The 25,779-nt window shown below is 36.4% G+C and overlaps 1 protein-coding gene across 1 annotated transcript in view; it reads right to left on the bottom strand.

Moving 5' to 3' along the window:
- Positions 1-25,779, bottom strand: part of MICU1 (mitochondrial calcium uptake 1) — a 193,618-nt gene that overhangs the window by 11,823 nt on the left and 156,016 nt on the right. Inside the window, exons 9-10 of the mRNA XM_010984183.3 lie at positions 19,767-19,904; positions 10,384-10,492 (exon numbers count right to left, since the gene is read on the bottom strand). Of these exons, the coding sequence (XP_010982485.1) occupies positions 10,384-10,492; positions 19,767-19,904 (247 nt within the window). The remainder of the gene's footprint in view (positions 1-10,383; positions 10,493-19,766; positions 19,905-25,779) is intronic.

Below are 25,779 nucleotides of genomic sequence, written 5' to 3'. Positions count from 1 at the left end.
TTTGAGCTTAAAACCAGAATTTATGGTTACAGATGTGTTGCATATAGTTAACTCATAATAAATGCTAGATGTTGGACCTGTCTCTAAAAGTGTAACAAAGCACTGCCACACCAATGAGTAGAGGGGAGGAAGAACACCTTGATCATTAGAAGCTGAGAAGTCCACATCTATACGTCCTATAATTTGATGTTGAGGAACTGACAGTGTAGACATATGTCTCTTCTATTCTGTGGCATCCTTTAACAGGATACCAACTTTCCTTACTTAAGTGACTAGGCTTTTGTGTATTGGTTTCTTCACCAAAGGGTAATAGGATCAGAAAAGTGAAGAACACAGATATGTCTACTGAGATGTTCCTATGTGGAATAAGCTAGATTAGACAACTCCAAGAGTCTGTGTCACTGTAGGGTATGCATTGCAGATGTCAGAGTGTGTCCGAGCTGGAGAACCTAGTTCTGAACAGAAGAGACAACTGTAGGGGGAAATGTCGTATCTCATCTTCAAAAGAAGGACACTAACTCCAAAACATCATCGTTTATCACAAGGACTTTACTCTCACCTAAGAATGGTCAACTCTTCACCAAAGGGAACTGGGAGGAAACAGCCTAGAGCCTCTCTTCTCTAAGCTACTGAGAAGCATGGTTCAAAATGGTGAACTTGCCTTGCCTCCTCCTGGACTGCGTTTCAGCAAAGATTTTAAAATTCCAATAGCATTCTGGGATATACTGAGGGACAACTGTATTGGAAACAATACAGACTTTGGGATCAGAGAGCCTTGAGCTTGAATTCTGGTTCTACCAGTGCTCAGCTGGGTAACCAAGAGTAAGATGCTTCATTTTGTATTTCCTCATCCATAAAATGGGGAAAAATACCACCCACCTTTCAGAAAAAATACTTGCGGCTGCAGAAAGCATCCTGAAGGAGTTAAGCCACACGTCTTACTATTTATTTTCTTGGCTTGTCAGGTAATAAGGTAAACTATACACACAGAATGACTATAAAGAATTAAGGACAACCAAGTCATAAATTCTGATTTTCAATTTAAGTTGGCTTGTGCTGTGGCATGAGTACTAAAGGCCATGGACCATATTTGTGTGATTATTTCCTTTATTATAGTTCAAAGTACATAGGGGACACAACTGGATCCACAAATTTACCAAATCTATACTGTCCTAAGGTGCTTCATAATGGGGGCTTTACTGTCCCTGGAAACTTTTTATTCTCTTGGCAGAAATAAGAACACTCTAATTCAGATAGGCCATAGCTCTTTCTATGCAGCTCAAATAGTGTCTAACTTTTCCATCATAGGATGCCACTGGGAATGAGTCGTGTTCAATTTTCCATTACCTTCTTCAGCAGACTAGGTAAATCATTCAGACAGCCCTTGAGAGGTTATATCTAATTTTATGCCTAGTATGTATATAAATAAGCAATAGAACCAATTCCTCTTAAGTGCTAAACAAAAGAGATGACCTACAGTAGAAACGTATATAACAGTTTACGGAGAAATGGTCAAAATTCACCAAAGATGTTTCATTCTTGCCTGAGAATTGTCATTCTCGCCTGAGAATTGTCATTCTCACATGGACGATGCAGAACTAAAGAAATAGCCTCAACAAAATCTGGCATTTGTACCCTGGAGGGATTAGATCAGGCTGTAATGTAAATCTGCAGTTGCCACCTGCCTAGCTTCTCCAACTGTTCTAAGGAACATTAGCTCTGTAAATTGTTAAAAGACATTTTGGGGCAAGTCAAGTTTGGGAACTCTATCACTCTCCTGGAGATTAATAATGCACATTAGCATATTAAAAAGTTGGCAGGAGCAATGCTGCAGGAAGAAATTCTGTATAACCTGGCATTTTCCAAACTTATTTGAACCATGGAAAACATTTTTTTTTTTTTTTTGGATTTTGTTTTAAACCCACAGAACCATTAACATATTGCAGTGTATAATGTTCTTCACAATGCTGTTTGGGAAATTCTGTGCTAAATTATGTCTAAAGACACGTTTGCAAGCTCTAAAATAGCCAAGGAAGAGAGTGCCAGGGCCTCTAAAAGGTGCCGATTTCTGAAGGTCCTAACCTTTTGGGAAAAAATGAAGACAGTTAAGACTAAGAGCAGCTAAGACAGAGCAGCAGGCAGACAAAAGGACTCTGTCTCCACCTCCGCCTCGTTCTTTCCCCACCCCTCATACGGGTCAGAGGCTACACTTTTAATTTCATGTCTAATTAGCACTTATCGCACCAACTTGAACAGCTTGTACACTTTTCTTTCTCCCCTAATAGACTGTGAGCTTCTTGAGGGTAGATCCCTGTTCCCAGCATAGTGCCTACCCTAAGCTGCTGGCCGAATAAATGGATGAACCACATTGAGTCTGGTTTACATCATCAACCTCATAATGGAAGTAGTGAATTAAACATTCCCTGCATGACAGACACAAGGTTAAGTGTTTTCTGTAGATATAGCCTCATAACAATGCAACTACCCTAATTTTAAAAACATAGAAACTAAATTCAGAAATTGCCCAAAGCTACTCAGCTAGCCAATGATGGAGCCAAGATTCAAATCCAGACTGTGTTCTTAACCATTACACTTTTCTTTCTCTCTTTTAATATCCATGTCAGCAGTAAAATTCCATGTTTCTGTGGAAGGAGAATGTGTACAGAACTCAAAAAAACGGAACAATCACTAGTGGGACTATCAGGATCAGGAAGGTGTAAAAGCAAAGGAAAGAGTGTGAAAAAGAGACTGCAAAAGACAAGGCACATGTGGCTGAGTGAAGGGACTTGGAATGGTAGCCAAGCACAGGCTAGTCTTCTCACGCACACTGCAGTACATCAGTTAACACTGTCTGCTGTCCAAGGTGAGAGGTTACTGGCTTGAGATCCTAAGTCTTGTTCATGTCTATCAAGATGTTCATTCACTCATTCATTTATTGATCAAATATTTATAGCGTATCTAATATATCCAAGGTGTTGTCCTAGACACAGGGATGTATCCACAAACAAGACAGATAAGCATTCTAGCAAACAGAGATAGATAATACATAAACACATAAATACATGAGAAAATATCTGGTAGTGGTAAATGCTTTGACACAGGCTGATGGACCTACCGAGGAAGTGATTTACGTGAGAATTGAATTACAAGGAGCCAAATACACAGAGATCCTGGGAAAGAGCACTTGAGGTGAAGAAACAGTCAGAACAAAGGCTCTCAGGTGGGAATTAACTTGCTGTATCTAGACTATAAGAGATGAACACGTGGAATGGAGTGAGCTGGTAAGAAAGTGATATTTGATGTACTCAAAGAGTATACAAGAGCCATGCCATATGGAGCCCTGTGAAACCAGGTAAAGAGAGTTGGACTATGGTTGGCTCCATGGAGAAATGGAGTCAGATTCAGGATGTTTTGGAAGTAGAGACATGGATTCACTGAATAAATAAATATGGGGTTGAACGAGTAAGGAATCAACGATAATGCTTACTTTTATTCCTCATAATTCAGTTAATAAGTCTTTATTAAGGATCTACTATCTATGTACAAAATATTGCAGTTAGTAGTCTCTGCCCTACCTAATTGGCCATATTTGTGAAAATTCAAGCCCAGGTCTCTAATTTATGGATAGGAATTAATGACAGTAATGAAGGCAGAAGATTTTAGGTTAATGCCTCTTTTTAAAAATTATAAAAGCTATAGACAATATAGTTAGTTTTTTATAATTTATACTAAGTAGTTAGGGAAGGCCTCTTTGAGGAAGAAATAGAAGTTACCCAGGTAAAGAATATAATTAGGCTTCTAACACAAACTGAGTTTTTAAACAGACAGTATAAATATTCTCACAGTAAATTAAATTCATAGTTTTTCTTTCTATTTTTGCTTTATTTGTGGACTACATATGAGTGATAGTTCTTGGTTGCTAGAGTGGGTTGAATGTTCCCACCCTGCCCCCTAAGATATGTCCATCTCTTAACCCCTGGAACTTGTGAATGTGACTTTGTTCAGAGGAAGGGTCTTTGCAGATGTAATTAAGGATCTTGAGATGATCCCAGGTAAGCCCTAAATCCAATGACAAGTGTCCTTCCAAGAGACATAGAGAAGAAAAGACACACAGGGAGAAGAAGGAAGGCCATGTGAAGACAGAGCAGTGATTAGAGTAATGCAGACACAAGCTAAGGAGAGACAAAGGCACCAGAAGCTGGAAGAGGCAAGGGAGGATTCTCCCCTAGAGCCTTGGGAGGGAGCATGGCCCTGCCAACATCTTGATTTGGGATTTGTGGCCTTCAGAACTTGTGAAATAGTTCTGTTGTTTCAGCTCACCATGTTTGTGGTAATCACCATGTTTGTGGTAATCTATTATGGCACCCCAGGAAATGAATTCACTTGGCTTCTCCCTCTTAGCTTGAATCTAGGCCAGCTTCTCCTAGATATCTATCTTTTACACTCAGGGAACCTAAAATTATACAGATACAACAAACTAAAGTCAAAACAAATGCCACATATCATATATCTCAAAGCCAAACATACTTCTGGATATCAGATATGACTGCATAATTTGTACCACTGCTTCTATTAAGAAGGATAATGAGGCATGAACTCTCCGGAGAGACTAAACATCGCAGGAAATGAATGGCCTGTGTGTCATTTGAAAAAAATTCTGTCTTTCTTTCTCTTACCACTAGATTGCACTTTCCTTTGCTACCATTACCCTGAATCATTCTATTTTGTACATCCTACAATTTTAACACAGATAGTGATTCATCCTATATAATTGTTCTTTAAAGTAATTCTATTGTTTTTAGTTGGACTTTTCAAAAAAGTTTGCAAATATGAAGAGGAGCTTATTGATTTTATTTTTGCAATAAGTGATGACTTCATATCTTACATCTTTGTATTTGCAGATGCTGTCACATCTGTTTTGTGAAACAAAGCAATAAAACCAATGCTATTCTGAAGAAATGACTCAGTGGTATTACACACACATACATAACCTCCATGATTTCATTAATTTTTTTCAAAGGATTCTACAAAGGTCAGAGGAAGTATTATTTTAAACAAACAAAAATAAGCAAAGAGATAAATGCTATTTTTAAAAGTTGTATGGATCAAGAAAATGAAATAAAAGGCATCCAGGTTGGAAAGGAAGAAGTAAAATGATCTCCATAGATGACATGATTTTATATTAGAAAATCTTAAGAAATCCACAAAAAAGTGTTGAATAAGCAAGACTGTGTTTATAAAACTGAGTCAGTGCTTTGGAGAGATTTAAAAATCACACATTGTAGTACCCAATGGTGAAATAAAGACATTGTCAGATAAAACAAAAACTAAGATTATTCATTGCTAGCACATTTGTACCATAAAGAATGATAAAGGAAGTTCTTCAGACTGATGGGAAGTGATACAGGTAGAAGTTTAGATATTCAGGAATAAATGAAAAACACTCAAAATGGTAAATATGAGTAAACAGTAAATGTGGGTAAGTATAAAAATTATTTTTCCTGTTAATTTCCTTTAAAAATGTACCTGCTGAAACCAAAAATCATGTTATGTGATAGGGATTGTATAATATATACAAATGAAATATAAATGACAACTATAGCATAAAGGACGGAGTGATGGTAAATGGAACTGTATAATCACAGGGTTCTTACATTTCATTTGAAGTGGTACAATATTAACTTTAAGTAAACCATGAAAAGTTATCATTTCCACAGAAATCACTAAAATACACAATGCAAAGAGGCATAGCTAAAAGGCCACTAGACCCAGTTCTATGTCTAGAAGAGATGAACTTTTTTTTTTTAAATTGAAGTACAGTCAATTACAATGTGTCTATCTCTGGCATACAGCACAATATCCAGAGATGAACCTTAAAAACACAAATATGTTGAACATAAAAGAATAGAGGAAGACATACCATGCAAACAGTAACTACCCAAAAAGCTGGAGTTATTATATCAATACCAGACAAAACAGACTTCAAGAAAAGGCATATAACTAAAGATAAAGGGAGAACATTTCACAAGGATAACGAGGCCAATTCATCAGGAAAGCAGAAAAATCATAATCATTATGTATGTAGGCACTTAGTACAAGAGCTCAAAATTCATGAAGCAGAGACTGATAACATTTAAAGGGAAAAATAGATTCACGCATCATACTTGGAGATATTAACATTCTACTCTCACTGACTGATAGAGCAATTAGACAAAAAAGTCAGTAAAGACATATAAGATCTGAGCACTATCAACTACTTTCACCTAATTGATACTTTTAACACTATATTAAAAAATGCAGAATGCACATTCTTTTCAAATGCATATGAGACATTCATCAGAAAAATGACCATATGCTGGGTCATAAAACAAAATTTTAATGCTTTGAAATTTTATAGATTGTTTCTGACCACAGTGGAATTAAATTAAAAATTAAAAACAAGTGTGTATCTAGAAAAAGCAAAGTATTTAGAAATTAAGCAACATACTTTTGAATAACCCATAAGTCACCAAAAAAATCACAAGGAAAATCAGAAAAAATTTCGAACAGAATGGTGATGAAAATAGAACATGTCAAAATTTGTGGCATGTAGAAAAAGCAACGTTCATAAGGAAATTTATAGCTTCAAAGGCTTATCTTAGAAAAGGCAGGTAAAGTTCCATTGTAAGTAGCTTACAAAAAGAAAAGCAAGGTAATGTATACCGAAAATAAGTAGAAGGAAGGAAATAATAAAATTATGAGCAGAAATCAACACAACAGAAAAAAACCATAGAGAAAATTAACAAAGTCAAAAATTGGTCCTTTGAAAAGTTTAACAAAATTGCTAACCCCTTAGGTGGATTGAGAAAGAAAAAAAAAGAGAGAGAGAGAAGACATAATTCACCAATGTTAAGAGTAAAAGAGGAGATTTCAAGTTTTATAGATTCTATAGATATCAAAAGGATAATGATGGGATATTATGAGCAGCTTTATGTTAACAAATTCAATAACAGACAAAACAGGCAAATTCCTAAAAAAAAAAAAAAGACAACTTATCAAAATTTACACAAAACAAGAACTGTGAATTCTTGTATATTTATTTATTCTTGTATATTTATCAAAACCTTCTCATAAAGAAAACTGTATGCCCAGACAGTTTCATTGGTGAATTCTATCAAACAATTCAAAAAGAAAGAACAGCAATCTTTTGCAAACTCTGAAAATAAAGAAAAAAAGCCCCCAACTCATTTTATGAGAACAGTATACTATGATTACAAAACATGAAAAAACATTACAGAAAAGAAAATTCCAGACCAATATTCCTCAATATTTAGCAAAATGTTAGAAATAAACTTAACAATATATAAAAAGCCAATACATCATTAAAAAGTGAGGTTTATTTCAGGATAATAAGGAATAATCAATGCAATCTACCATACTAAGCAAATAAAGGAGAAAAGTCATACAATCATTCCTATATATATAGAAAAAGTATTTGACAAACTTCAACAGTCATTGATGATAAAAACCTTTTTTAAATTAGGAAGAGAAAGGAATTTCCTTAATCTGATAATGTGTATCCATGAACGGTCTTATCTAAAATCTAACTTAATGGTAAAATATTGAATGCTTTCCCTCTAAATCAAGAAGAAGCCAAGGATACCCACTGTAATCACTTGTATTCAACACTGTACTGGTGATTGAAGCAAATGCAACAAGGCAAGGACAAAAAGGCATACATATATGAAAAGAAGAGGCAAAGCTATCTCTGTAGATGAAAGGATTGCCTACATAGAAAACCTAAGGAATTCCCAAAATAACTACAAGAATAAGCAGATTCAGCAAGACTGTAGAATACAAGATCAATATACAGGGGGGAGGGTATAGCTCAAGTGGTAGAGCATATGCTTAGCATGCACAAGGTCCCGGGTTCAATCCCCAGTACCTCCTCCAAATATAAATAAATAAATAAACCTAATTACCTCCCCCTCATAAAACAAAAAGAAAAAAAAAAAACCAAAAAAAAATCAATATACAAAACCAATTGTATTTTATAATACCAGCAAATGGAAAATGAAATAAAAATTCCATTTTTAATAGCATTAAAACTATAAAATACCTAGGCATAAAATTTTAAAAATATGTGCAAGATCTATACACTTAAAACTACAAACTACTGATGAGAAAAATCAAATGGAGATAACATGCTCATGAATTGAAAGACTCATTATCACTAAGATGTCAGTTCCCTCCAAATTAATCTATATATTTCAATGTTATTGTGATCACAATCCTACCTCCCTTTTACATAGAAAGTGAGAAGCTGATTTTAAAATTTATATGGAAAAAAAAGGACCTAAAATATCTAAAGCAATCTTCAAAAAGAAGAATCCAATTGGGAGAATTTATAATACCTGATACTTCAAGACTTTCTATAAAGCCACTATAAAGTAATCAAGACAGTGAGTACTGATACAAAGATAGACATATAGATAAATGTAACAGAATAGAGAGCTGAGAAATAGAAGCACACTTAAAAGGTCATCTGATTTTTGACGAAGGTGCCAAAGCAAACTAAAGGAGGGGCTTTTTAAACAAATTTTGCTGCTACAACTAAATATCCAAGTGGAAAAAAGATATCTTGACATCTACCCACACCATATTTAGAAATTAATTTAGGATGGATTATATATAAAATACAAGAGCTAAAACACTAAAGCTTCTAGGAGAAAATACAGGAGAAGATCGTCAAAGTTTGGTGTAGATAAAAGCTTATTAAGACCAGAAAGTAATAAATTTTTTTTTGATGAATTAGACTTTATAAAAAAAAAAAAGAACTTCTGCTAATCGAAAGACCTCATTAAGAACGTGAATAGGAAAGTCACAGACTAGGAAACTATTCACAAAATATATATCTGATATAGAACTTGTATTATTATTCTATATCAAGAACTTCTACAATTCAGTAAGACAAACAATCTTATAAAAATGGGCAAAAGATTTGAACAGACACTTCACCAAAGAAGATACTGAATGACAAGGACACAAAAAGCTGCTCAATAATAGAAAGTATCAGGGAAATACACATTAAAAACACCATGAGACATCTTTATATACATTCCAGAATCACTAAAATTAAAAAAGACTGATACTGCCAACTGTTGACAAGAATGTGAAACAACCATGAACTGCTATACATTCTTCGTGAAAAAGGATCTGACAGTTTTCTTTATAAATGAAATATTCACCTTCCTCTGCACCCCGTAATTCACTCCTAGGTATTTATCCAAGATAAAAGAAAATACATGTTCTCAAAAACACTAACACAGGAATGTTCATAGTGACTTTATTCAAGACAGCCAATAACTGGAAACAGCCAAGGTGTTTAACAGAAGAGTGGATAAATAAATCGTAGAGTATGTACACAACAAATTACTATTCATAAAAAAGAAACAAACTACTATAAGTGCAACACATGGATGGATCTCTAAAACATGCTGACAGAAACTTTAGAAAGACTGTACATTGTATAATTCCATTTGCATGAAGCTCTAGAACAAATAAAATTAATCTATGGTGGAAAAAGACACAGAATTAAGGTTGCCTCCTGATAACTGGGGGCAGAAACTGACTGTGAAGGGGCACAAGGGAACTGTACATAACTACTGAACTTCAGTTAATATTCATGCTGAAGTATTTAGGAGTGAAGGACATTTAGGTCTCTTACTTTGAATGCGTCAAAAAAAGAGATAGAGGGATGAATATATGCATAGATATCTTATCAGGGAAATACAGCAAAATATTAGCTAAGCTGGATATATGGATGTTCTTTGAGTAATTATTTCAACTGCTATGAATGTTTGAAATTTTTCATAATAAAATGTTGGGGAAAAAACTGGTTTTCAATTCCTCTGCTCTCTCACATTGTCTGTACAAACTGGAACTGAATTTGTATGAAGTTAGCCAAGAGGGGGTGCTATTCTCAGAGTTAGATTTATGTTAAAAAAAAAACAAACGCAGCTTTAATACAAAAAATAAGTCAAACCATTCCTTCTCAACAAAGAATGAATTAAAATGAATACTGACTTCAGCTTCACCTTATATATGTCATGACTGGCTCTGATGAGAGAACTTCTGCAGTTTCATGCAGTGTGCCTCAGGTGAGATGCCTGTTTCCAAGACTAATCATTTAAAGATGGGCATCTGCCTTGACTATAGTGTTTAGCACAATAAAATATATTTGCTGAACTCGGCCTCTTAGGGCGAAATGCAAGGCTCATGCGATATCAACAAAACAAAACAAATCAAAAAACACTTGTCAAGTAAGACTTGTATATTATCATTAAGGAAGGGTAATCACCTAATACATTACAGAGTCAAGAAAAAACTTTTGGGTTTCATTACCTTTATCAAGAGACGCCCCAGCCATATGGTAAAAGCTCAATGCAGTGTCTACATCATTAATATTCTTTAGGAAAGTAAAGAAGTTCTCCACTTCCTGAAATGTCAGACCCTAAAAGAAGAGAGCAGTGGTAAGTCAGGTAGGAACCTGTACAAAAAGCAGTATAAAATGCAGAAAACTGGGCAGTTATTCATCCTTATAAATCAGAAATTTATGCTATGTATAGAACAGAGACTGAACAAGTTAGTCAAGGAATGTCAAATTTGTATGCAGCAGGGGAACAAAACTTTATTCTGAGAAAGGCATGGTGGCGAATTGCCTTCGTCTTATATGTAAAATTTGACATGAAACTGTTTACAGTGATGACTGGATATCTTTAATGAAAATATTTCTAACTGTGCCCTCCGATTAGTCACAATATCAGTTGGGACACTTCCTAAATGAGCTGTAGCCACTTGATGTATTATACATCTTATTAAGTAAAACTCATCAAGACTTCCATTTTAATAATCTACTCATAGGCCAGCTAAGTTTTTGAGGTTAGTTAAGCTAATTAAAGAATCACCAAAATCAGTGATATACATGGGAACGGTTTCAGAATTCAGTAGAACCCAGGCAACTGGGAAAGCTATTCATTATTTCAATTTTAAAGCTGCTAACGAAGCAATTGCCATGTAACTTTAATCTGATGAAATTCTGTGAATGAAGAAACTCTTTTCAAAAGCTGGTCAAAGATTCGCTGATCTTTAATTCTACTTTCTATGATGGCTCAAGAGAGTAGTTGGATAAACAGAGATTATAGGAAAGATTTGTCCTATTTGCCTACTTCCCATTTCACACATCATGCTGTGATGGAAATGAACACAATTTCTAAGAAGTGAATAACACTGAGGAGACACTGAGGTTAATGTCTTTTAATGAAACATCAGGTCCTTTATGGATTGCAGATGTTGACTGGCTTTTACTTAGTACTGTTCCTTTTTCGATTTCCATTTCCCCAAACTACAAAGTCCAGGAATACAGATCGGTGACTTCGTAAAAAGGAAACCTTAATATAGATGATCTGTAGTACTTTCCTGGTACTCTCCAAACTGGCCAATGGTGTTGTTCTCATTTTATCAATCAATTTTGGGTTTATGATTATGTCACATGATCTTTTAGTTGTTTTCCCCTAGAATCACAGAACTTGAAAAAGCTGTGTATTGTGGAATATGATGACCATATAGACAGGTGCATAAAATATAAATGTACAGCTTAACAAACTGTTGTAAAATGAACCACCATAAAAACTCCATTCAGGTCAAGAAACAGACTATTATCAGCATCCCAGAAGCCTCTCTACCTCCCTCAACATGGCCCTTCCCAGTCACGAGCCTCTTCTCCTCCCGGTGATGACAACTATTCTGACTTTTAGAGAATTCATTTCCTTGCCTTTTGTAAAAAATAGCATTACTATCTATTTAAGCATCCTTAAACATATGTTTGAGGAGTCTGGTTTTGAATTTTATAAATGGAACCATGCATATGTATTTTATTATAGATGGCTTCTGTCTTTAAGATTTTTCCATGTTTCTGTGTATATCTGTAGGTTCATTCATTTTTATTGCTATAAGTATTCCATTGTGTGAATATATCATGATTTATTTATTCTATTTGGGCTATTTCCAGTTTTTTGGCAATTACGAACAGTAGTGCACCTGTATTTAAGCATTCAATCAAACATTTATGGAGTACCTACTATGTACCAAGCTCCATGACTTCTGGCAGTGAACTGAAAGGCCTATATTAAAGCATTTTTCCCTAACCTGAGGTCACTTTCATGGTCTTGATCTAGACCACCCAGGGCTAATTCCTTGTACAAATGCCACAGTATGCTATCTAATGTAAGCCCTAGGCTAGAAACAACATTGTAAGAGAATTACACTGGACCAGAAGCACAGGTTCTACAATATCACCTGCTTGTGGATAGATACACTAATACCTTCTTCTCTATCAAAAGGCATACAGAGGTGGAAACAACCCAAGTGTCCATCAATGAACGAATGGATTAAAAAAATATGGTATATACATATAATGGAAAAGGAAAGAAATTCCAATACATGCTACAACCTTGAAAACATTATGCAAAGTGAAATAAGCCAGTTGCAACAGGACAAATACTATATGATTCCACTTATATGAGGTGCCTAGAGTAGTTAAATTCATAGAGACAGAAAGTAGAATGGTGGTTTCCAGGGCCTGGGGGTGAGAGGAAATAAGGAATTATTGTTCAAGGGTATGGAGTTTCAGTTTGGGAAGATGAATGGTGGTGTTGGTTGCACAACAGTGTGAATATACTTAATGCCACTGAACCATTTAAAAATGGTTAAAATGGTAAGTTTTGTTGTGTATATTTCACCACAGTAAAAAAAAAAAGCCATGCTAAAGCTGTTTTACTGTACTTATTAGGGTGTGGATTTCCACAGGCAAGGGGAGGATAGGGGTTGAGTTATGAAAGGGTTTCCAAGGCTAAAGGTTAACGTAAAACCCCCAGGACAGAAAGCGCATGGCAGAGGAAATGCTTCCCACTCTGATAAACAACCTCCAGTGCTTGTTAGTTAATTTATCATGAAACATCAAGTACTGCAGCTCAAGACCAGAGCTTATGCTGAGAATTATTTGAGGACAGACGGAGAGAACAATCTGAATTCAGTGGCTATTCACCTGACAATTTAGAGAAACAGTGGAATACAAATCACACTATGTCACTATTAAATAAAGATATGTAACATTTTGCCCTTTTTTACATAGGGATAATTAAAAAATATTTATTGAGCACTTATTAACCACTCAGCACTATGTCAGGAACAGTGAGGGAAATAAAACTGTGTTGGATGTGGGCCTTGATTTTATAGAACATAGAATTTAGAAAGACCTTCTTAAAGAGAGGATGATGCCAGTCATGAAATTCTTATTTCTTGGTAACTGCCTTAGAAAAAAAAATCCAGAGGTTTATTAGAATAAAGTTAGAATAAAACTGTAGCCTGAGGTTTCTGAATGGAAAATAAAAGGATATGCTTTCTGTGAGTTAAGCTGTTCAGACTAGAAGGCTACGGCTTAAGCACAATCTATTGTCAGGTGATGAACTATAGACATAATAGTCACAAGGAAATATCCTTCTCTTAGGCTTGGCATCAAAGGGGTTTTCTTGACATCTATGGGGACCTGTTTATTCTGTGACCACCTGTTCAGTAAACCAGTAATCTATCTACATTTGGAAAGAACTTATATAAGGTTGGGCTCTAGATGACTAAAAAAAGAAGGTAAGACTAATTGTACTTTGACAATCTAAACACTTATTCATGTTGCTTAAAAATGAATTTAACATTAGGGAAGTTGTTAAACTAGCAAGTAGAATTATCACTCAAAACTAAAAGCAATTGATTAAATGTTTAGAAGAAAACAGAAAATCTTCATGACCCTGGGTAAAGCAAGTTCTTAGATATGATACCAAAAACACAATTCATAAAAGAAAAAAATTGGTAAATTAGAATTCCTCAAGATTAAAAACGTGTGCTTCAAAATACTGAGAAAACAGAAAAATGACAGACTGCGAGAAAATATTTTAAAGTCATATATCTTATCAAGGATTTGTATCCAAAATTATATAAAGAATTCTTACAACTCAATAATGAGATAATAATAATAATCCAATTAAAAAAATATTTGAAAAGACATCTTCCAAACAAGATGTATAAATGGTTAATAAGTAAATGAAACAATGCTCAGGATCAACAGTCATTAGGGAATGCAAGTTAAAATCACAATGAAATACTACTACACACCTGTTAGAATAACTGAACTCCAAAACACAGAAAATCACAACTTTCGGTGAGGATGTGGATAAACTGGAACTCTCATACATAGCTGTGGAAATGTTACATGCTACAGCCACTTTGGAAAACAATTTGGCAGTTTATTAAAAAGAAGGTTACACGTAATTTTACTATATGACCCAGCCATCCACTCCTAGGACTCTCCTTAAGAGAGATGGAAATTAAAAGAGAAAACTGTCAAACAGAAAAAAAAAAAAAAAAAAAAAAAAAGAGAGAGAGATGGAAATATAGGTCCACATAAATACTTGTACTTAAATGTTCACAGCAGTGTTATTTATAGTAGCCCCAAATTGGAAACAATTCAAATGTTCACCAACTGGTGAGTGGAGAAACAAATGTAGTATATCTATACAATGGAATACTATTTACTATTCAGCAATGAAAAGTAATAAACTATTAATATAAGCACAACATGATTAAACCTAAGAAATATTGTAACAGAAGCCAGACACAAAAGACTACATTATTATATGAATGCATTTATATGAAATGTCCAGAAAAGGAAAATATATAGAGACAGAAGAAGACTGATGGTTGTGTGGGGCTATGGCAGAAATGAGAATTGACCTGGAAACTAGCATGAAGGACCTTTTGGGTGTGACGGAAATCTAAAACTGGATTGCAGTGATGATTGCCTAACTCTGTAAATTTACTAACAATCATTGATGGATGAATTGTACACTTAAAATAATTTATATATACTTCATGGTATATAAATTATACCTCAATAAAACTTTTAAAAAATAAAAAGCAGTTGTACTATGAGAAGAGGGGTAAGGAAAATTTGGCTTCCTCTGGAGTCAGTTGTAAAGCCAGATATTTAACGCTGACAGGCCATGGGCAGTGCAAACACACTGTAATGATGCTACTGCCTTATCTTTTAATTGGTTAGAGCAAATCCATCTCCTGGGAATCAGTCTAATTGCCTGAGTTCCTTCTACGGCCCACTGAAGAGATGAAAGAGTCTCCTTCCTTCTCCCTTACAAGCTGTGCCTCTCACCATTCTTATCATCTATCATCTGCTCAGTTTTTAAAAACATTTAAATCATTTTTATATCATGCAATTTATGAATATGGTACAAAGTGTTAAATATAGAGTAATTCTTCCTTTACCCCAGCCATCCAGTCTCCCTCCCTGGTCACTGTCACCAGTTTCTTGGGTGCCCTTTCAGAGGTGTTACTATGCTTGTCTGGTTCCAATAAAACATCTTCCCATTGCAAAGCCCACACTTTTCTTCAACTGGTCGGTTCCTGGCAGCAGGGGGGAAATTACACCATTTCCATTACATACATTTCTACAAGTACCTAATTGTCCTGAAACATCACTTCCTTCATGTGTTCATTCCTTCTGCTGACAAAATATCACTGATTTCCCACTGTCAACTGGAAAAATCCCAAACTTCTTGGCCTAGTATTCAAGGTCCTTTACAATCTATTTCTGTAATTTATCTTTCTACCTCACTAAGAACCCCTAGGCTAGAGTCTAGCAACACTGTCTTCCTTGTTTCCCCCAAACCCTTCAGCTTATTCAAATCATGGAGAATAAAAAGTGGCAATAAGCAGGTTCATCAGTAGGAAGATTGTGGACTCTGGAATGAGACAGTCTTGGATTTGAATCCTAGTGCCACTGAGGATGGAAAGTAAAAATAAAATAAAATAAAATAAAGCTGAGTCAGAATTTTTTCTAGAAGAAAAATTCACAGAAAAAAGGATATTGAAAGGAATGGGGGAAAATATGATAGAGGACATGGACCAATCTTTAAAATGAAGCCAAAACAAAACATGTTTCTCATAAAAAAGAAAGAAAGAAAGAAAATCTGTCTTTGTTAAGTAAGAAATATGGTGGTTATGCATAGCATGAATAGAGTAAAAACATGGTGGTTACTCACAGCATGAATAGAGTAATTTTCCCAGGGGTGGCAGGTTCCCCAATTCTTCCAGCTATTACTCAAGGACAAAACAGCCAGAGACGCTGATGGAGCAGGCCCCTCCAGAGCAGTGGCTCACAAGTCTAAATGCATATTAGAAGCACTTGGGGAGCCTTTTAAGAACTACTGATGCCTGGCCTCACCCACTGAGCTTCTGATTTAATTGGCTTGAAGTGGACCCCAATAGCCATATTTCTGAAAGTTCCCCAAGCGATCCTATTGGGAGACCAGGCTGAAAGCACTGCTTTAGAGGAAGAGTGTGATTAGGAGAAACAGAACTTTGCTAGAGAAGGGACAATATCTGCAATATGAAGCCTTGGATTTTAGTCCAGACTTTGGGTGGGTCATTAATTTCTCTTTCTCTCTGTCTCTATATCCTCAAAGGAGAAATGAGATCTAACAAAGCTATTAGAGAGACAAAAAAGAAAAATGGCTGTGAAGCATTGCATGGTCATTAAGTAATACGCAAATATTTATTTAATACTACCACAGGGCCCTTTAATCCTTCAGGTCTGGTTTGATATTTTGTACAGAACCCTACACAGAAAACGGTTCATGTGAGCCAAGTGAAAACTTACATTTTTATGTTAACAAATCCAAAGTGGAATAAAAGCAGCAGTTAGAAAGCAGATGGTGATTCCCTCTTTAATGGGAAATGGTCCTAGAGAGATGGGCTGGTGACCTTAGGAGCAAAGGCCCTTCATTAACTCTCATTTTAGCTAATTGCTATGTTCACTATTTAATCAACATGAAAGTACAATCAATCTCCATCTCTCTGCTAAAGCAGGCTAGAAATTCTGAGCCAGAAGTCATTTAGCATCCTAGATTATCATCATCTGATAAAATTTGTCCTTTAACTTCAGAGCTCTTTTGCAAGGTCTTCAAGGTCCTAAATTGACTCCTGCCAAGGCTAAAGCACTTTATTCCTTTAAGGGCGGTATCTCCAACATCCAATTTATCAGTTTAAAACATAAATTCATAACAAAACATGAATTAGCCTGTATTATTTTAAGGCCAAATAAATGCCTGGAGCAAATTTCAAAAATAAGTCTGGTCAAAAAAAAAAAGGAGTATATCTTACAAAATCCACCTAGATATTTGCAATCAATTTTCTGAAATTATAATTTCCAACAGATACGAGCTGGGTACTAGGCAGTGTAGGAGTTCTCTCTGGGAGAGAAATATTGTCCTCTGTCACTTTCCATTAATAAGTCTTCCTCCACAGCCACGGGAACACCTTGAGACAGGCTGGATTGAACTCTCAGAAGCTGATACTTTCTCTCAGAGACCAGTCTACCCTCAGTTGCAGTTCACAGCCTGTTCAAAGGTCCTTTCAGCTTTTCAACATCTAAGACTAGGAGGAAAAGGTCCAGCTGATAAGAACTGCTTTCCACCAACCTGGGGTGATGCTATTCATGCAAGATTTCCTGCACAAAGACTAATAACTAGGAAAACTGAGTAAGTGCAAGCAATCCTCTATTTTTTATTTATTTTCAATTACTGAGTTTTTAAAGCTAGAAGGGCCCTTAGAGCCTGCATCTAGGACAAGGCTCTTAATTCATGAGGTCAATAACGTTAAGTGATTTGTCTCATGTCCATGGAAACTGCTGAGGCAGGACTTGAACTCAAATCTCCTAGCTCCATGCCTACCACACCACACTACTTTGGCAATCCCTCATGGAATATGTTTAGTACCAGCTCAGTTTCCTGCTCTTGACCAAATGGTAACTGTTATCAGGTAGAAAGGGTACTGGGCTGAGAATGAGAAGATTTGGGTTCTAGCCCTTGCATTGCTCTGTGTGTTTCTGAGTGTTGTGTGTGTATGTGTGTGATCTTTAAGAGGTTTGGCCTCTTTACTAGTTTCTGCTTCAGTTTGTCCATCCCATCTCCTGGCAAAACCCCAGAATCTGACTCATCTACCATCTGCCTCTTCCTGTACCTGGTACAGCTCTAAAAGGTATCACAGAGCAGTGTTGGTTAGTGCCACCACAAACCTGTAGTCTCCAATCTCAAATCCTGCTCAAAAACGCCCCATCATCTCTTTCTGAAATCTCTAATAACCTTAATCTCAATCTTTTTGCTTTTACACTTGCTCCCTTCCAAACCATTTTTCATAAAGCAACCAGAGTCATCTCTTTAAATATACACAACCGTGTCATTTCACTGATCACAACCCTTTGATAGCTTCCACTGCACTGTGACTAAAACCCCAACTCGTTCCATGCCTAGGAAGTCCTGCATGTTCTGGCCCCATCTCCCTCTCAGACCTCATCTCAGGCCACTCTCCTCTCTGCTAGTACGCTCCAACCACAACAGTTCCCTGGCAGTTCCTCACACATGCCAGGTTTGTCTTTCTTGCTTGTTATGGACTGAATGTTTGTGTCCCCCCAAAATTTATACATCGAAGCCTTAACCCCCAGTGTGGCTATATTAGGAGATGAGGTCTCTCAGTCCTAAATAACTGAGGTTAAATGTGGTTATAAGGGTGGGGCCCTGATCTGATAGAATTAGTGTCCTCATAAGAAGACATGTCTGAGAGCATGCTTTCTCTCTCTCTCACTGCACAAGCGCCAAGGCAAGGCCATGTGAGAACATAGTAAGAAGGTGGCTGTCTATAGGATAGGAAGAGAGCCCTCATTAGAAACTCAATTTGCTGGCACCTTGATCATATACTTCTAGCCTCCAGAACTGTGCAAAAATACACTTCTGTTGTTTAAGCCACCCTGTCTGTGGTATTCTGTTACAGCAGCCCAAGCAGAGTAACATACTGCCTCAGAGTTTTTAACACATGCTATTTCCTTCTTTCTGGAGCCTCCTCTCCCATCTTCTTCCTTTTCTTTCTCTTTACTCCTTCTCCGCTTCCTTATTTCTCATTCTAATATGCCCTCCAGTTGAACCACTGTAATAAAACAGCTCTTCCAAAGGTCACCATTTTACCAAAACCAGTGGGTATTTACCTTCTTACTTTACTGGACCCTCTCAGTCCCACGTGACACTGCAGACCCCTCAGTTCCTGAACCTCCTACTTCCTTAGCTTTGATTTCACTACTTTTTTCTCTAATCATTTCCTAAGATTTCCTTTCGGAGCTGCGTAAATATTAGTGTTCCACTTGATTTTGTCCTTCGCCCACAGTTCCTTTCTGTATAACACTCTCCTCGGGCAATCTCATCCATTCTCATGGTTTTAATTCTAATTGTGTGTTGATGATTCCCAAATTTACCTCAGTCCTCTAACGTAGATCTGAATATCCAACTGTCTGCTAACCATCTCTACTTCAATAGTCCAGAGGCACCTTAAACTCAAGATATATACAACTGAATTCTTTATCTTCCCCTGTAAACCAGCCTCTCTCTTGAAATTCTCAGTCGCAGTTCATAGTGACACCCTTTGTTGCACCAAAAAAAACTAGGGTCATTCGGGGCTATCCCCTCTTCCTCACCCACTGCTCATTGTTTTTTTTTTCAGGTACCAGAGATATATTAGTCATAATCTTTGGTTCACCACACTCTCACTATGTGAGTATCTTTGCAGTAACAATATGCTTCCACAGTTCCTTTCTTCCTTTTGGCAAAGGTACCTACCTTGCCCTCTTTGAAGTGCTTCTTGAGCTGTTTCTGCATGGCAGTCAACTTCTTGGACTGCACCCCACTGTAGGCCAGCAGCATGCCACCAAACTGCCTCTCAGTGATTCTCCCATCCACAGGGTCATGACGTTCGAACTGGGAAGGAAACAGAAAGAATGTCCTTGGGGTCAGATGGAAAGTATTTTGACATGGAATGTGGAATGATCCACTGTGTTGGCCTGCAGAAAATAGCTGACGGCCAGGACCATATTTTTGAACCACAATTCTTACCAAGATTTAAAATAATTAGTCAGAAACAGAAGATCAGGGTTCTTATTCCAGTTCTGCCACTAGTTACCCAACTACTCTGGACCTCAATTTCCTCATGGATAAAACAGAACCGCTGTAACATCTCATACACCTTCGAGATCAGGAACATCCTTGTGGGATAAAAAATAATGTTGAAACTCCATTCAAATTTATGAGTAACTTTTTTTTTTAACATTTTTAAATTGAGTTATAGTCATTTTACCATGTTGTATAAAATTCCAGTGTAGAGCACAATTTTTCAGTTATACATGAACATACATATGTTCATTGTCGTATTTTTTTTTGCTGTGAGCTACAACAAGATCTTGTATATATTTCCTTATGCTATACAGTATAATCTTGTTTATCTATTCTGCATATGCCTGTCAGTATCTACAAATTTTGAACTCCCAGTCTGTCCCCTCCCACCCTTCTCCGCCTTGGCAACCACAAGTTTGTATTCTATGTCTATGAGTCTGTTTCTGTTTTGTATTTATGCTTTTTTTTTTTTTTAGATTCCACATATGAGCAATCTCATATGGTATCTTTCTTTCTCTTTCTGGCTTACTTCACTTAGAATGACATTTTCCAGAGATATCCACGTTGCTGCAAATGGCCTTATGGTGTCGTTTTTTATGCCTGAATAGTATTCCATTGTATAAATATACCATATCTTTTTTATCCAGTCTTCTGTTGATGGACATTTAGGCTGTTTCCATGATGAGTAACATTTTTAGTAATAAGCACTCTCAAGATCTTCCATATCCTTGCTACTCAGAGAAAACTTAAAAGCTAGTTACTATAAATTTGATCAATTACACATTTGTAAAAGTCACATTAATTCCTCGATCTGTACTTAATATTGTTACATACTCAGACCTTTAAGGATTTCAAAAAAAAAGTAATGTGTTTTTAAGTTTTCCCCAAAATGGTAATCAAATGCTAGGACATCAATAGAGCTTGAAAAAAAAATGTGCAGAGAGTAGGATGCCTTAATTAGACATGTTTACTTATTACAAAGTTACTGAAAAACCATTAAGTATATTTAAATATGCAGATGGAAAGGTTAAGTATAAAGGACCTCTAGATAATCTAAATAATATCTGAAAACTAAGATTTTCATTTTAAAATGGAGACAAGAAAATTATCTCAATGCCAGCTGCAGCGTTACTTATAAACGCATAAATAATAAAATGGCTAGAGATGGTTCCAGAAACCAATTAGAAAGCAAAAAGATTTCAAGATGGTAAAAATTTTCCATGGTTTTATTGGAAAATAACAGTTACCAGGAAACTTTCAGATTCCTGTGTGGCAGGGCATAATCCTGTTCTCCTAAGAGGATTATATATAGACAGAAGACATTGCTACATAAGGTCATATCAACAAACATTTCCCAAATGTCTGCTCATTGTCTAGCAATGTGTTTCTCATTGCAGGGTACAGGAAAGTAGGAAAAGATTCAGTTTCTGTCCTTAGGGGCTTCACCATGCAGTAGGGAGATAAGACTTACATATGGGACGCAAAATAAGGAAGTATGCAGTTAAGAGTGAAATTCTTCTCAATTTTCATTTCCTTGGTTAGTTTGGTAAGTTGACAGACATCTTAATTTGTTTCTTCACTTGTCAGAATATGTCAGTGAGCAAGACACAAGAATCACATTCTAACCACAGTAATCATCTACTGAACGTGTACTATGGACCAGGTACTTCACCTGTATATTCTTTCATTTAATAACTATAACAACCCTATGGAGGAGATATTGTCAGTTCCATTTCACAGATGAGAAAACTGAGGTAACATGAAGTTACATGTGGCAGAGCTGGGATTCAAATGTGGCTTTGTCTGGGTCCAAAGACTGTATCTCAATATCACACTGTTTCCTCTTTCTGAGCAACGGTATATATTCATCCTATAGGACAGTCTTTGTCCTTGTTCTTGATAAACTCATAAAGCAATGGGGCTCAGTCATATTTGAGTGAGAAGCAAAACTATTTCCAAAGAAATCAACATCATCAATATTAAGTGAAAGGCTCTTTTTTTAATGCAACCATTCAGTATTTCATGTTTGTCACACTATCACTTTTACAGAGCTGATTAATATTTGACAACACCAAAAGTTTTCAGGGTTCGATTTAAGTTTGATTTATGACTCAATTTACCACCCTGAAACAAAATGGAGGACTGATAAAAATTTTTGCAAATGGGCATACTTTCTGCAATGTTTAAATCAGATTTTCAGTGAAATGTGATACCCGGGCCAAAGTTGGGCTTTGTCAAGGCAAGCAAAACAAAGCTGAGGTCCCTGCTCTCGAGGCTACACTTCAACAATTTAAGGTGCTATTTTACCCTTATCTGAGAGATTTCACAGCTGTGAAGAAATCCCATATGTTTGAATTAGATGAGTTACGCTTTATCCCATAAGATAGAGTCAAGGTTGAAATGTCTCTTTTCATAGTGTTGGCAGCAGCAGCAGCGTGATCGAGGCTTCTGAAAGCCTGCATTCATCTGCTCTCCACGGGAGCATAAAGCCTCACCTCTCCTATGTTTCAAAGGCATGGAAGACAATTTCCAGGGGAGATCCCCAAGTAACAGTTCCAGTGCCCAAAGTACAATTTTCACTAATGTTCTTTGAAAACACACACTTGTCTTTTTCTATTATTATTATTTTAATAGTTTGATGTGGTTGGAACCTGAAAGTGCTAAAAAAACTAAAATTCAGCTCCATGCAGTGTGGCCCACTTCACATTTACTACCTCCTCTGTAATTTCATTTGGGGTGGCACTGAAGACCTAAGATGCTAAGATGCTACTAAGGTTAGGGGGCTTTGAGGGTAGTTTCTCAAAGACTGGCATTAGGGCTAAATTTTCAAGGGCACTAGCTCAACATCATGTGGCACCCTATGAATACAATCCCCAAGGTCACGAGAGGATCTTTGGGGAAAGACATAGGTTATTATAAAATTATCCCAGTGTAGAAAGCTTCTAATTGCATATCTGGAAGCAATTCAAATGATTGGCCTGTGTTTTATTTACCAAACACTGATAAAGTCTCATGTTCCACTTCAGTGACAATAAAGAAATTCCATTCTATTTGATCCTGGGGCACAGAACCTGTGCGTTCTAGCACACCACCTACCAGTTGCATTGCTTTTTCAGACTATACAACAAGCTACAGTAACCAAAACAGTGTGGTACCGGCACAAAAACTGACACATAAATCAACAGAACAGAACAGAGAGCCCATAAATAAACCCATGCACCTATGATTAATTAACATATGTCAAAGGAGGCAAGAGTATATACACTGTAGAAAAGACAGTCTTATCAACAAGTGGTGCTGGGAAAACTACGCAGCCATATGTAAAACAATGAGATTAAAACATTTCTTCATACCATGCACAAAAATAAACTCAAATTGGTTTAAAGACCCAAATGTAAGACCCTAAACCATAAACTCCTAGAAGAGAACATAGGTGGAACAGTCTTTGACATAAATTGTAGCAATATTTTCTTGGATCAGTCTCCTAAGGCAAAAGAAATAAAAACAAAAATAAATGGGGTCTAATTATATTTAAAAGCTTCTGCACAGCGAAGGAAACCCTAACAAAATGAAAAGACAACCTATGGAATGGGAGAGTATTTGCAAATGATGCTGTAATCAACAAGGGGTTGATATCTCAATTATAGGAACAGCTCATAAAAGTCAGTATCAAAAAAACAAACAATTCAATCAAAAAAGGGACAGAAGATCTGAACAAATATTTTTCCAAAGACACACAGATGGCTAATAGGCACATGAAAAGATGCTCAACATTGCTAATTATTAGAGAAATGCATATCAAAACCACAATGAGGTATCATCTCATACGTGTCAGAATGGTGCAGCCACTATAGAAAACAGTATGGAGGTTCCTTAAAAAATTAAAAATAGAACTACCAGATGACTCAGCAATTTTAATCTTAGGTACCTATCTGGGAAAAATGAAAACACTAGTTAAAAAATATACATGCACCCCAATGTTCATAGCTGCACTATTTACAATAGGCAAGACATGGGAGCAACCCAAATGCCCATCAACAGACAACTGGATTAAGAAGATGTGGAATATTACTTAGCCACAAAAAGAATGTAATATTGCTATTTTCAGCAACGTGGATGGATCTAGAGAATATTATACTTAGTGAAATAAGTTAGACAAAGACAAACACTATATTGATATCATTTACACGTGGAATCTAAAACATAAATACAAATTAATGTTTATGCAATGCAAAAGCAGACTCAGGTATAAAGAAAACAAACTTGTGGTTACCAAAGGGGAGAGGGAAGGACAGAGGGACAAATTAAGGGTATGAGATTAACAGATACAAACTACTATATATAAATAGATAAGCAATAAGGATGTACTGTATGGCACAGAGGATCACATCCATTATCTTGTAATAATCTGCAATGGAGTATAATCTGCAAAAATATTGAATCACAATATGCTGTACACCTGAAACTAACACAAGATTGTAAATTAACTACACTTCAATTAAAAAGAAAAAGAAATTCCACTCCATTTGACCCTGTGGCACAGGATGTGTGCATCCAGCACACTACCCACCATCTGCATTGCTTCTTTGTGTCTAAGAAGAAAGCTGAATAGCCTAGTATTTTCTCTTCTGCAGCCACTGCCACTTTCTCAAACGGATACAAGCTGTTAGCTCCCTGTTGTTCCCCAGGAGGTTGCAGGGCAGGCAAAGAAGGGACAGAGGAGAGGAGCCAGAAAACTGTCTACAAGATTTTTCCTGGCTTTCTGTCCACACTGTGCCTCTTGTTCCCACCCTTGGCCCTTGTTGAGAGAAGGGACAGCTTTTTGGAAGGACAGATGGTCTACATATATCTAGACAAAATGATTTAAGAAAGATGGGAAGCCAGGAAGAGAAGAAAACATGTGTTATGAGCAAAGGCCAAAGTAAGATTAGAAAAATCGTGAAAGGAAAAAGAAATCAGTATCTGCAAGCAGGTCTTGATTTATTAAAGGCTTTTGAGGTTAATATATTTCAACAAATATAAACTTTCAACATTATTCTCCTTCATAAAATTATGTTTCAGGAGACTTTGTCCATCCCTCAGTATGACAATTTTCTTTATAGGCTTTTTTCCAGCTTTTGAACTGTACAATTCAAGTAATGCATAGTTAGATCAAGCCACTGAGCTCAATACATCTATGTTTTTCAATTTGACAGTATTTGGCTTTTGAGATCTTAACCATATCACTGCTGCTCCTACCAGGAGTCTTAGAAAAACTGTTATGCCCATCAGAAGGAAAAAGTGACTGCAGGCAACGTTCTCTACTGCAAAACACCCAGTGAGCATGACATACATTCCACAGTCTGAATGTGAAGTCTGTGTTTCTACAACTGGCAACGGACATCAGAGATACCCAGGTCAAATTGCCTGGAGACTGAATTTTCTTTTTCTTTTTTTGGGAGGGGGTAGGGAGAGGTAATTTTAAAAATTTACTTATTTATTGAGGAAGTACTGGGGATTGAACCCAGGACCTCGTACATGCTAAGTATGTGCTCTACCACTTGAGCTATACCCTTCCCCTCCTGAATTTTCTTGATCTTTAAATATAAGATGCATCTTCACCGTCAGCACTAATATGATTGTCTTTTGGCTAAGGAAGAAGGCCCACAATTTGGAACGAAGGAAACATGGTTCAGTGCCCTCA

The sequence above is a fragment of the Camelus dromedarius genome, chromosome 8, assembly GCF_036321535.1.
Source record: "Camelus dromedarius isolate mCamDro1 chromosome 8, mCamDro1.pat, whole genome shotgun sequence".
Classification (NCBI taxonomy): domain Eukaryota; kingdom Metazoa; phylum Chordata; class Mammalia; order Artiodactyla; family Camelidae; genus Camelus; species Camelus dromedarius.
The sequence above is the reverse complement of the archived record's forward strand: the minus strand, read 5'-3'. Positions and strand labels throughout refer to the sequence as shown.